A 13,186-nucleotide genomic window follows, 5' to 3' on the forward strand; every position below is an offset into this window, starting at 1 on the left:
CCCTAGCACATGACTGGGTCAGCATGTATAGGTTTCCACTCAGCTGTGCTCGGGAGACAATTATGTTGAATTTCTTTTAAGAAAAAAAGTCTAGTTGCTTCTGGGGTTTGCCCCGGGCTTTCATGAAAGGCAGACTATTCTAAACCCCACCTCTGGGTTACAGGAGATTTACCAGAAATACTCTGCCATTCTGTGGCTTCCATGTTCTGAAGAATATAATATCATATGATGAATTTAAATCCTTTACCTCTTTCTGGATGGAGTTGTGCTTCCTTATGAACAGCTAAGGGTCTGGCTACACTGCAGTCAGGAGATGTGATGAGAGCACCTGTAGGTGTACCTATCCTAAGTTTCATCAGGCTAATTCACTAAAAAATAGCAGTGAAGGCACAGTGGCTTAGACTAGACACAAGCCCACCTGTGACCCTGATTATATATTTGGGTGGTCAGGTGACTAGCCCACACCACCACCTGTTCTGCTTGACTCATAGCAAGCTAGCTCGATCGACGCTAGGGAGGTATGACTACACATGCTGCCGTCATGCCTCCCAGTTGCACTGTAGACAGACCCTAAGAGGTCACTGAAACAGTAATGATGAGACTCTTCCTCCGCCGCGTGCCCCTCCCCCCCAAAAAAAAAGTTATGGGTCAGTTTGTTTCTCAGCGCTCTGCCTAATAAACTGCATCTCTGATGTAACCCACCTTCTGAGCTGAGGATGTTGTGGGAAATCAACCTCAGAATACTATATCCTAATAGGCCTAGGATAATACTGGGTATAACAGTGCTGATACTTGCATTGCATAAAAGAACAATAAAAATCAACTCCTCTAGATTACACTGAAATTGGCTTTAGAGCTTCTTACAATGCCAGTTAACTCCTGGAAAAATTCACTCTGCTGTCACAGTCCAGTCCTAATGCAGCTCTATGATCAATTTCCATGACTAATTATATCTGGTAAAGCAAGAAAGCCTTCATTTTAACTGGTGTATGTGAGAGGTCAGTAATTCTAACCTGGGTCACTGTGCCTGAGTATTTCCTGATATTAGTAATCAAATCTTTGATAAGCTTCTCCTTAAACTTCTCATGTGATAGACTTCTCATGTGATAGCAGCCTCAAATCAGATGATAGTCTTGTGTGTGCTCAAGTCTTCAACTGTATTGCCCATTGTTCTAGGATTGTAAGACTGAACATGAACACATGATAGTTGTTTATCTTGAACACAGTATTTTTTTCTCTAAGGGGGAATGATGAAAGCACTGTACAACTGGCTAGCTCCTATATGAGGAGATACCAGTTGGTGCCCAGAATTTACTGACTGGCTGTTTTGGAATGACATCTGGGTTAGATTTGATAGGTAAATGGCAGGACAGACTTGATTCCCATATCTTCCATTCCCCCATCAAACAGTATAAATAGGTGTAGTCTTGGGTAGAGGTGGTGGAGGTACTGGTGTGAGTGGTAGCCGAGGAAACTTTTCAAACCTTGGTCTTAATGTCATCAAACTTGTTCCAGTTGTAGGGCTAAATTCTACCTTCAGTTAAAGGTTTAACTGAACTGGTTCTAAAAAAGTTTCAGACAAGGATCTGGCTATGCTACAGCTCCAGATGACTTTGAAACTGTCATTTTAGGCTTGTATACACTGCAGAAAACATGGAACTCCATGATGCCACTTCTAGTCACTCTTCAGAGCTGTGCTTTCCATTGGGATCAGGGGAAAAGAGGACAGTCACACATCCTCTTCCCTCCCCAAAGCACCTGTAAAACACTGTCCACTCACATGCTTCCCGTTTCACGAGAGTTCAAACTACCAGCATAACCACATTAGCTCAGACCAAATCTTATAGTTGTTTTTGCTAGTATACTGGTGCTACCATAGGCCAGAAGCATAGGTGGCACAGCTACATCGGCTCATTTGGTCTATCTTGCACTATAAATGTTAAGAACCTAGCACACTTAGGACTTCACCTCAGCAAATGAAAAAGGCAAGTTCCTTTGCCAAAGTGCTCATCTAAATACAAGACAAGATGCAACAATGGTGGGTAAATGATGCAGGGGAAGTATGTTATACTAAGATCACACAGTTACTCTAGGTATGTGCACATCTTACTTAACAGAATCCCCCACAGCTGTAGATAAATAAGGAGCACTTAGTCATTGAGTTTAAAGCCCAAAAGGACTATCAGATCATTTAGTCTGACTTCACGTGTAGCACAAACCACCATCACCCACATACTAAACCCAACAACAGAAATTAGACCAGTATTACAGCCCATTACTTAATCTCCAGGTTTCTGAATGCATTGCTGCGTGCTCTTTGTTCACTGTACCATGATTGCTCTGTCCCATAGTCCCGATTCCTTTCTTGTGTAGAGCTGCTGTAATCCTGAGCATATGGCTCCCATTTTATGAGGAGGTGTGAGTGACCCTGAGGCATCTTTTTTTGTCCTTTTAAAAAACAACTTGTAAATCTTCCACTTTGCTTCAGCATCTCCAACAGCAACTACCACAAACTTCTGCTTCAAAGAGCAGTCCTGGCACAGAAAATTCAAGAACTACTTCCCCCTAATCCTCTGATAGCTGAGGGGAAGTACTGTATGTGAAGACACTGAATCTGATCAAAGAAAAATTAGCTAGGGTGGACACTAACCTTTCACATTTCCCTGGTTCTGTAACAGTTATTGAATGCTTTGCTCATGAAACTATTTAGCCTTGTAGTCCAGAAAGCCTTTGCTTTCTTTACCTGTCTACTGTTGACTGTGATTATTTGCATTTTAAGGCTTCTAATGATAATATTCCCCATGGGCTCCAGGGAAAATGCTTTGTAACACCCTTATGTTTGGTATGAAAATCAATGGCTTGCTTTCACTTGTATTGGCTTTGGGATGAAAAGTACAAATGTTAAATATTAAAAGTTGACTTGCCAAACTAAGTTTAAGTCCTGGCTTAGAGTGACATTTCCATTTGTTTACAAAGTTTCCTCTCATTTATTCAACAACCTTCATATAGGAAGCATATTTTAGCCTTTTATCTTACAAAGATGTACTGTAACTATTATAAACCCATAGCTATTTACAAAGTTTGTTTCTTGACAGCCTTAGTTGAGGCACACTTTCATACCAACAAATATCAGCAGCAAAGCATGACATTCATGACTTGCAAACTTCTTCTTTTTCAAAAGTGCAGATATTGAGCTTTCACTATGTCTCAGGAATCTGCTATTCTGTATACCCACAGCACAACGTAACCTTACACATAACTATCTGTAGTCAAATACAGATTACTCTCATCAGCCCTGTGCCCTTGAATATATTGGAATATGGTAAGGCATGTCATCCATTGTAGTTTGTAAACTTGCCTGGCTCTTTACAATGCTCTTAGCTTGAATAGCCTTTGCTACCTAATAGTATCATTGCACTCAAATAATCTTGCCCTTCCATCTCACTTGCTTTGCTTCTCTTTCAGTGTCTCTGGTGCACCAGCAACAAGAAATGCATGGATTATCCAGTTAAAAACCTTCTCCCTCCTCGTGCTCTCTGTGAGTTGAGTTCTGCACGCTGGGGAGTCTGCTGGGGTAAGTGGATTTTACTTCAATGATTTTTGTGGAAAATGTACAGTAACTAAAAATGGGTGGCACCTTGTCAATTCAACAGCCTTCGTTGCTTGTTACGAGATGTAAGAGAAGGAACTTTCCCTCATGTTTCTCTAGTATGATGCCACTATGTTTTAACAGAAATCCTAGCTATATCAAGCGTTCTCAAATACTACATCTTAATGCAGTGTCTTCTGGACCACCTCCCTTTTCTGCTGTCAATAAAATAACTCTTGTGACTACTTACCTACATTTAAAAGTAGTATTTGGAAAGCCTTTAATGTGATGATAGCGTCTTCGTGTGGTTTAGGGGCTGGAAACGAGACGAATCAGGTCTCTGTAGAACATCAGCAAATGCTTGATATACTACGGGTGGTCCACAGGCTAGAATCTGGGAACAGGGGCCACGTTGTCCTCTTGCATGGTGAAGAGCAGAAAAGTGACATACGGCTAATATTGCAAGATAGATGGTATGTCATTCATACTTACATTTTTTTTCTTTTTTTAAAGCCAGAAAAGACATTTACTAGTATCTGGTTTGACCTCCTGTATAGCACTAGTCATAGAACTTCATGCCCATTTAGCCCAGTAACTTGTGGCTGAACAAGACCATATTCTAGAACAAGTTCTCTTTCACCAACAGAAGTTGGTCCAATAAAAGATATTACCTGAACCACTATACATGTCTGATATGGGATTCACAGTATTTCAGCCTCCCATTCCTGTGGGTGCAGGCCCTTCTTCCTGCCCTTTATTTACTGGGCTGGCCTGTTTAACCAAGGGAATGATGTGGCACATCTGCGGGTATTTAGAGCTGTACAAGCTTTACGAATGGATTTTCCTCCCTTTTGTGTCATAGTATATGGTAGAGATCTCTTCATTAAAGGTCATAGCAGAATTCCTTCTTTAAAATGAGCCTGGATAGCTGTCTAAAAGATGCTCTAGTTCAACTTGAGTTAGATGGAGGAATTATGGAGTGAAATTCTCTGGCCTGTGCTATGCTGGGCAGACTAGATGATCATAATAGTCCCTTCTGGTCTTGAGTCTATAAATGAAGTTACACACATGCAGAAAGACAAAGATGCATTGCCCAGTGAACCTGTGGCTGATCTAGGTTTGCTCTCTGAGTCTCTCTTGTCTTATAAGTCTTTGCCTTTATTAAAGTTTTAGTAGTGGTTACATAAAGAGCTATTTGCTGTTACATTGAACTTCCTTGAAGGAACTGAAGTGCCTTGTTAGATGTTGTTTGCTCCTTTAGAACATAGTGCTCATTTGTTGTGTAATGGTTTCTGTTGTCACCAGCCTTGTGGGAGGGGTCTGCCTTGGCCATGACTAAAATGCTAAGCATAGAGGGAATCCTAATAAAGAAATGTACACACAATATTCCTAAATTCTAAGAGGGTGTTCTCCAAGGACTGTTCCCTACCTTCTAATCACCTGCATTAAGGGACAAAACATTGTGTCCCTTCCTGAGTCTGATTTGTACAGCTCTGATCTTCGGCAGTTTCAGAGTAGGTGTGATACATCCAATTCCATTTACTCTTGGTGGGGATAGTTAAACAGTAAAACCTTACAGCATAGAGTGGAAAAATAAGGCAAATTGGCTCTTTTCTGCCTGATACAGATATGGAATCACAACCATAATATCTCGAGCACTGGCTTACAGACTTTGAGGGTAATAAAAAGGCGATGAGGGCAGAGCCTGACAAACAGTGACTGATACTAACTTTTGAGGAGTTCTGAGCAGGGGTGAATTTCATGCAGGTGTTTCAATTTCGGCTAGGTCCAAAAGCGCTGCCACTGAAATCTACTCCTGTGTTAGGTAATACACTTAAAGATGAGAGAATGGACCTCCAATCTGGGCTTGCATGTTGGAGCTCAATGCCAGCTTGTGGTACACTGTCTCCTTGGCCCATCTCTGAAATTACATTGTCCAGAGTTCTTGGGAAGACTATCAATAAGAAATTAGTCTGAAGAAAAACTAAAAGGATATTTCTGCTAAATTCATCTTGAGGGATATTTAATTGAAACATGAAATCAATGGTTCTCAACCAGCAGTCCGGGGTCCGCCTGAAACCTGCCCAAGGGCCCCTGGGGGTCTGCCAATCAGGGCCAGTGTTCGACTCACTGGGCCCCAGGGCAGAAAGCTGTAGCCTCGCTGCATGGAGCTGAAGCCCATGGCCCTGAGCTCTGCCACTGGAGGCTGAAGCCAAAGACTGAGCAACTTTGCTTCATGGGGGGCCCTGTGGCAATTGCACTGCTTGCCCTTAATGCCAACCCTGGCTTTTATAAGCAGAAAACCAGTTGCGGCACAGGTGGATCATGGAGTTATTTTTTTTAGCATGTTTGGCGGAGACTCAAAGAGAAATTGAGAACCCCTGCATTAAATGATTTAGTCTGCTGATGAAATTCCAGTTTCTAAAAACCATATCTAAACAATTAGTCTGAGCTTTTCAGCTAGGTGTATTTGCCTTGAGCAGCTGACAGGATGATAGAGATCTGGAAAATCTTTCTTGCAACCAGAACCAATGAATTCCTCGAGATTTGCTACTTCCATTTGTGGAAGACCCCACCGCCCAAATGCAACTGTTCAAGCAGATCTGACTAGGCAGTATCTCAAAAGGACACTGTAGGCTGACTAAAGGAGTGCCATGCAAATCAGGAATGAAAGGGGAGGGGGAAATCTTGCTTTGCTGCTAAAAAGTTTGGAAACTGGAAAGTTTGCTGCTATGACCATTTATATAGCCTGAAAGTTAGCTAATGTGAATTGATAAATGCTCCGTGTGGAAGTGAGGAGGGTCTTCCCACTTCCTGGCTGTCATAACTATAAAGGGAAGGAAACAGCCCTCCTGTGTACAATAATATAAAATCCCTCCTGGCCAGACACACCAAAATCCTTTTACCTGTAAAGGGTTAAGAAGTTCAGGTAACCTGGCTGACACCTGACCGAAAGGACTAATAAGGGTCAAGATACTTTCAAACCTTGGTGGGGAGAAGGCTTTTGTTTGTGTGCTCTTTCTTTTTGGGGTTGTTCGCTCTTGGGACTAAGGGGACCAGACATCCAATCCATCTTCTCCAAATCTTTCTGAACCAGTCTCTCATATTTCAAACTTGTAAGTAACAGCCAGGCAAGGTGTGTTAGTTTTATCTTTGTTTTCTCAACTTGTAAATGTTCCTTTTGCTAGGAGGATTTACCTCTGTTTGCTGTAACTTTGAACCTAAGGCTAGAGGGGGTTCCTCTGGGCTCTATGAATCTGATTCCCCTGTAAAGTTATTTTCCATCCTGATTTTACAGAGATGATTTTTACCTTTCTTTCTTTAATTGTAAGCCCTCTTTTTAAGAACCTGATTGATTTTTTTTTCTTGATTTAAGATCCAAGGGGCTGGGATCTGCAGTCACCAGGAATTTGGGGGGGGGGAATGGTTAATTTCTCCTTGTTTTAAGATCCAAGGGTTTGGATCTGTATTCACCAGGAACTTGGTGGAGAAGTCTCTCAAGGCTACTGGGAGGGAGATTGTCTACCTTCCCCCCAGACTGAGTTTCCCAAATAACTCTTAAAGGATTTGGGTGGTGGCAGTAAAACCAGATCTAATCTGGTAATTAAGCTTAGAGGTTCTCATGCAGGTCCCTACATCTGTACCCTAGAATTCAGAGTGGGGAAGGAATCTTGACACTGGCCAACTGCAGGATTAACATTGACTGACAAGTGAGGGGAACACCTGCAATCTTCCACAGCCAGTTTGCTATTGCTGCTATGTGATGACTGTAGTAGGAGAAAGGTGAGGAAATGGGGAGATTAGAGGCCTTGTCAAAAAACCAGGATGTAGGCAGTGACTAGACTAGGGGAAAGGACAGCAGAAATAAGGGTGCAGAGGAGATGAGAAATCCAAACTGGGAGGGGGACAAAGTGACTTCCTGGGTTTTTGAAGGGGTTGGTTAAATTCCTGAGATTTCCAGCCCGATTGGTGGGCAAAACTTGAAATCTTTGCCTTTCTTTTCTTTTTAATTGCCACCTCTCCCTTCCTCTTGCCTCTCCAAGAATAGGAATCTATATAGAGATGATCACTCTCCATTTTACTGAAGGTAGCTCTATTAATTTTAGTTCTGAGAAATTAAATCTGTATGGGGGGAGGGGGTTCTGTCTATCTCAGCTCAAGAATTGGTAACAGTGCTAGCCACAGAAGGTGGTGGTTTACATATACTACAATTTAGTTATATATTATAGACGTCTAGAAAGAGATCTTCTAAAAATGTTAAAATCTGTTACTGGCTCACAAAACCTTAAATTAGAGTGAATAAATGAAGATTCGGCACACCACTTCTGAAAGGTTGCCAACCCCTGATCTACAGTGTACAGTTAGGCTAGGGTTGCCAGTTTTGGTTGGCTGTATTCCTGGAGGTTTCGTTGGCTAATTTAATCTTTAGTTAAAGATTAATCTTTTAATTCCTGGAGATGCCAGGACAATCCTGGAGGGTTGGCAACCCTAAGTTATGTATCAGTTAATTGTATAACATCCCTGTACTCTGGTAGCCTTCCAGCTTGGGATGATTGTAGTTGACTGTAATATCTGTACTGCTTTCTACAGGAGAAAACAAACAAAAAAAAATTGAAATAAATGAGTCAAGCTAATATTTCTGACTTTTAAATGCAACTAAGCTTCCAGAAAACAATGGCTTCTGTGTCATAACTCGAAGGCCTCAAGATTGTAATTCACTTTCTTAACATCTTCCTATGCTTTTGTACTTATAAATGTTTTGTTTGACTCTCAGTGAACTTCGAAGCCTTGATCATCACAATGTGTGTGGTAGGAGGAGTGGTCCTTGTTGCTCTCTGCATCTGCTGCTACTGCTGTTGCAGAAAAAAGAAGAGCAAAAAGCAAGTATCTGAAAGTCTAATCCCTACTGTACAGCACTTTTAGAAATTTACAAAACTTAATTAGATGCCCAAACCCTGGTGAATGCCAAACAGAGCCTGTTGATGGTTGTTTAAGACAGTCTCTATTATTCCTGTCAGGCCAGACAAAGACGATGAAAGAGCTTCCAGAGAGAGGGAACAGAGGAGAGTACGGCAAGAAGAGAGGTGAGTACCCAATGTGAGGTAATGGGATGGGGAAGGCAGAAATGGATCATCTTCTGCTTAAAATAACTTTCTGTAAACAGATCAATCATACCTCTGTCTTGATATTGGAGAAATAGGATGCTATAGTTCAGTCTTGTTCAAATTGTAAAATATTTATCTACTGTATATTTACCAGTCTCCTAATAACATGGCGTAGTTGGTAATGTACCATCACAAACAGTCCTAGGTATCCCCATCCAGACTCAATCTCAACACCCCCACGGACATAAAATGAGGGGCTTCTTTGGTGACAGCAGTGGGAGTACTTAGCCATTGGAGAACCTAAAAATTCTTCCCAGTGCCAGGTCTCAAAGGGACATATGACTTTACTTCCAACCAGCAATCTATGCAACTGGATTAAAAACTGGATTAAAAAAATTCTGTGTATTTTGTGTGTAAATTTCATTAGTGAGGCCCTGTTCTTCTGGCTAATGCTTTAATCTTAATGTAATATTATCAAGCATCTCTGGAGACTACCGTTTCCATAAGTGACTGGTTAAACTTGTTAAATTAAATTAAAAGGATGTTGTCAAGATACATAAACCTGAGAAAATTTGAAAACATTGACTTGACATACTAACTCATTGGAATGTGAAACTGTTAATTCCTTTTAGAGAGACAAGGTAGATGAGGTAATAACTTTTATTGGACTAACTTCTGTTTGTGAGAGAACCTTTTGAGCTTACACAGATCTGTCTCACAAACAGAAGTTGGTCCAATAAAAGATACTACCTCACCCACCTTGTCTTCCTAATTCCTGGGACCAATGGCTGCAACAACACTGCATACTTAGTTCCTTTGACAGTTTTTCATAATCTGTTGTTTGTACTGTAACTATTTCTGATAGGTTTCCTCTTGAGTCCTGGGTTGCTGCATTTGATGCGTTTTTTTCCTCATGAAGGCCTTTAGGGGGCAGGGAAACACAATCTGTATGCAGACTGGTAACCATCTAACCCTATGTATGTTGGCTCCAGAAACGGGTACTTTGGAGGAAAAAGTATAGGAAGAGACGGATAACTTAAGTAGCTTACACTTTTAAAAAAAAGTATCTTATTTAATTTTTTTTGTAGGAGAGCTGAGATGAAATCTCGACATGATGAAATCCGGAAAAAATATGGTAAAAATTCATAAGTTCACAAATGACTTTCTTTTTCAAGTGATTCTTCAAATCTGTGTATTGCACTAAACTACTTACTTGCTATAAACAAAACATTGACTGCCTGACTAGTGGGGAAGACTAAGACCAACCATTGTCTTCCCTACCACCAAATGATTAGTTGCATTTTAGGGAGGAACACAACAATTACTTTAGTGTCTAGTTTGTATTTGGTCTGACACCCAGTACCACCTGTTTGGGTGACCTACGAGTGAGTAGGAAGGGGGCAGAAATGCATAATAAGTCATGCAGCTTAATAGTCACCTGTTCATTACGTTAAATCAAATCATTATTTTTCATGAGATTTCACTTAAACTTAATAAAGGCAGAAGAAAGCCACAAATAGACACTGAAAACAATGCTGTTACAGTGAACACTTCAGACACAGCCCTTCCACAGTGCCAGATGGGAATGCAGGTCAGCTTGTTCTGTGTGTTGCTTTTTCTGCTTTCCTGGGGTTTAACTAAAATCCACCAAAACAAAGGTGAGGCGGAATCTCTGAGATTATGGGCAGGATGTATGATTAAAAATAATACAAGCCAAAGGATACAACCTGTCCAGCCAATGGGCCAGATACTCTTTCTTCAAGAAGTGGCACCTTACTCCACAATAATCCTGTAGGGTCATATTCATCACCTCAGGTGCAGTGAGGTTGGGGGCTGTTGGGGGGAACTGGCTGCATGTGGGGAATTTATTCAGTGGTCATCTTTGGCCACTGTGTGAGGTGTGCAGTGGGTTTAGCAGATACTGAGATTTCAGCTGATTGACTCCAGGCAGAATGCTTATGTGAGAGTATGTGGCTCACAGCCTGGCCCAAAGGGAGCAGGTGACATCAGGTTCTCATCCCTTTCATTCTCTTGTGCCGTGTGTCTGTAAACCCTTATTCCTTCCTTCCTTGGAGGGGTTCCTTGGGGCTGAAGTGAGGGAATAGATCCTGGAGTGGGTGAAAGGAGGTGAGAGAAGGGTGAGGGCCATAATCTGAGAGAGTGAGGTTGGACAGTTGAGGGAGCAGCAGCCAATGGCAGCAGGGTAAACAAATACCTTGAGTCCATGTTTCAGAGTTGCCTTCACAGCCTGATGTTCAAGCTGCACCCTTCTGGGGTGGGGTGGGCAGGGAAAGCCACTGGGTCCTGGGTGGGTCCCTCTTAGTGCAGCCACAGAGAGAAGGCTGGAAAGCCTTGACTTGCCCTTACTTGTAGCTGATGTTGGCTGCTGTAGAGGATGAACTCTGTGGATCTGAGGACTTAAACTGTCTTCTACAAAGTCCTCTTGCCTGCTGTCCCCATTCCTCTTGTGGAGTGAGGAAAGAGTTGATGGGGCTGCTGGGCCTTGTGCTTTTGAGGAAGAAGAGGAACCGGAAGGCTCTGCTTAGCCAGTAGCTGTTGCCATGAGGAAATCTATGCTGTCTTCGTGCTCTGGCCTGGTCCAAAGCCCTACTGCACAACTTCCAAGATGTGAGCAGCTCTCTCCTGTTACACTCAGTGATCCGTGCACTCTGTCTTTCTATGAGTAGGGATGGTGGGGAGCTGGTGCTGGCTGCTTTGGAGAAAGGAGCCTTGTTGGCACAGCAGCCTGATCTCAGCCTTTCGGAAGGGGCTGTGGTAGAGCTGGTGACAACCTTTCATAGACAGCTGGAAGGAAACAATGCAGAGCTTGTGTGCAGGCTTTTCCTTTTGCATCTTTCAGGAAAGTGGGGTGAGGAGAATTACTGCAGATTTCATTTAGCCAGACCTCTCATTCAGAACACACTTTTTCCTTTAATTTCAACCTTTACCAAAAAACACTTTGATCAGCCCTATGCTTGGACTTCCAGTTTTCTTAAACATCCTTCAAAGAGGAAAGAGCCTATACATGACTGACCTTTCTCTTTTTTGTTTTAAGGAGAAACTTGCCACTGCTTTATGCAAACATCTTAGTGTGGAATAGGGTTCTGTTAGACTTGCAGGGCAGAAATTCTTAAATGCAGTGTCCATTGTTTTGGGTGTAAGTGCTACCACTTCAGTGTCTACCTGATTTGCGAGCGCAATTGTATAACTAAATGACAGCATTTGCAGTGCAAATAATTGGGTCCCTTTTGAAAATCAAGCCCATACAGTCATGCTCAGAGCCTCAGAGGTATTTGCACACCCAATTTCCATTGAAATCAATGGGAGTTAGGCTTCTAAATATCTTTGGGGGCTCTAAGCCTGTAAAGATGGGAGGGAAACTGTACTGAGTCATAACACTTGCAGAAGTGACTAAAAGCAGACTTGGTACTGAGTGAAGAAACGCTTGATTTATTTCTAAGATCAGAGTGCACTCAACTTGTCTACTCTTCTCCCCCCCCTCCCCTTCCAATCCTGAAGTGTATTACTCTGACTGGAGCTTTTTTCTTTTCAGGCTTGTTTAAGGAAGAGAACCCTTACGCCAAATTCGAAAACTAACTGGTCTCCCTAGAAGTGCCACGCAACACCAAAGCTCCTATACCGTTGCCAACTGGAGCTTTACAGTATAGGCTTAGACACTTTACATTCCAAACACCAAAAACATAAAATTACTGAGATGCTGCAGTAGCCTTAAATTGCCAAAGACTGTCATGTGCTTCAGTAGAAAGCTTTGTGCTAACTTGGGACAGAGCCTACTATTATCCCAATGAGCTATTATGAGCAGCAAGACTGAACCAGAAAGAACCTGACTTTACCTCAAGACATTCTAACACAGCTCAACAGACTGTGCAGCATTGTCTGGGAGTCCATTTTAAATTTTTGCTTTTTCTGTTGTCTGACTTGCCAGACACTTTGTAATGCAATGGCTTCAAAGAACAGCTCAAGGAACCAGTCTTGCCCTTCTGCCCTACTCCTTTTCACCAAATAAAGTAAAGCTTTAAATCTGACGGCAGGGCAGGACTGGGGTTGGGGAGAGGGGGTAGTTTGGTCCTACATAAGGTATAGCAGCAATTCAGGAATATCAGGGTAGATGAATAAAAGACGACTTCTTGGATCATCAAGGCCGTAACTGTATCACTTGAAGTGCCTGTACAGTTGTTACTCAGCAATTCTTTCAACTTGTGTAAGTTTTTTTTAATTATTCTGAGGAGGAGGGAAGGGAGTTTAGTCTTATTTGCACTTCTTAATGAGTAGATGCTCATTCTCCTTTCAGAATTCATTTTGTTTAAAAGTCTATCCTACCTCTGCTCTGTGCCTTTCTATAACTTCTCCTATAATAAAGTAATTCAAGACTGAGATTTTGTAACAATATAAGACTTAAATGTAATACTAGTATTTTTATCCATTCGATACAATTATAGATTGTAAAGCGATATTGATTTGATTACTCTAA

At 41.8% G+C, this 13,186-nt stretch overlaps 1 protein-coding gene across 1 annotated transcript in view; it reads left to right on the forward strand.

Annotated features, from left to right (window-relative positions):
- The window catches only part of PTTG1IP (PTTG1 interacting protein), a 37,207-nt gene extending 24,021 nt beyond the window's left edge, over nt 1–13,186 (forward strand). Inside the window, exons 3-7 of the mRNA XM_030575830.1 lie at nt 3,466–3,574; nt 8,364–8,469; nt 8,608–8,673; nt 9,783–9,829; nt 12,248–13,186. Of these exons, the coding sequence (XP_030431690.1) occupies nt 3,466–3,574; nt 8,364–8,469; nt 8,608–8,673; nt 9,783–9,829; nt 12,248–12,291 (372 nt within the window). The 3' untranslated portion in view covers nt 12,292–13,186. The remainder of the gene's footprint in view (nt 1–3,465; nt 3,575–8,363; nt 8,470–8,607; nt 8,674–9,782; nt 9,830–12,247) is intronic.

The sequence above is a fragment of the Gopherus evgoodei genome, chromosome 9 (assembly GCF_007399415.2).
Source record: "Gopherus evgoodei ecotype Sinaloan lineage chromosome 9, rGopEvg1_v1.p, whole genome shotgun sequence".
NCBI classification, from domain to species: domain Eukaryota; kingdom Metazoa; phylum Chordata; order Testudines; family Testudinidae; genus Gopherus; species Gopherus evgoodei.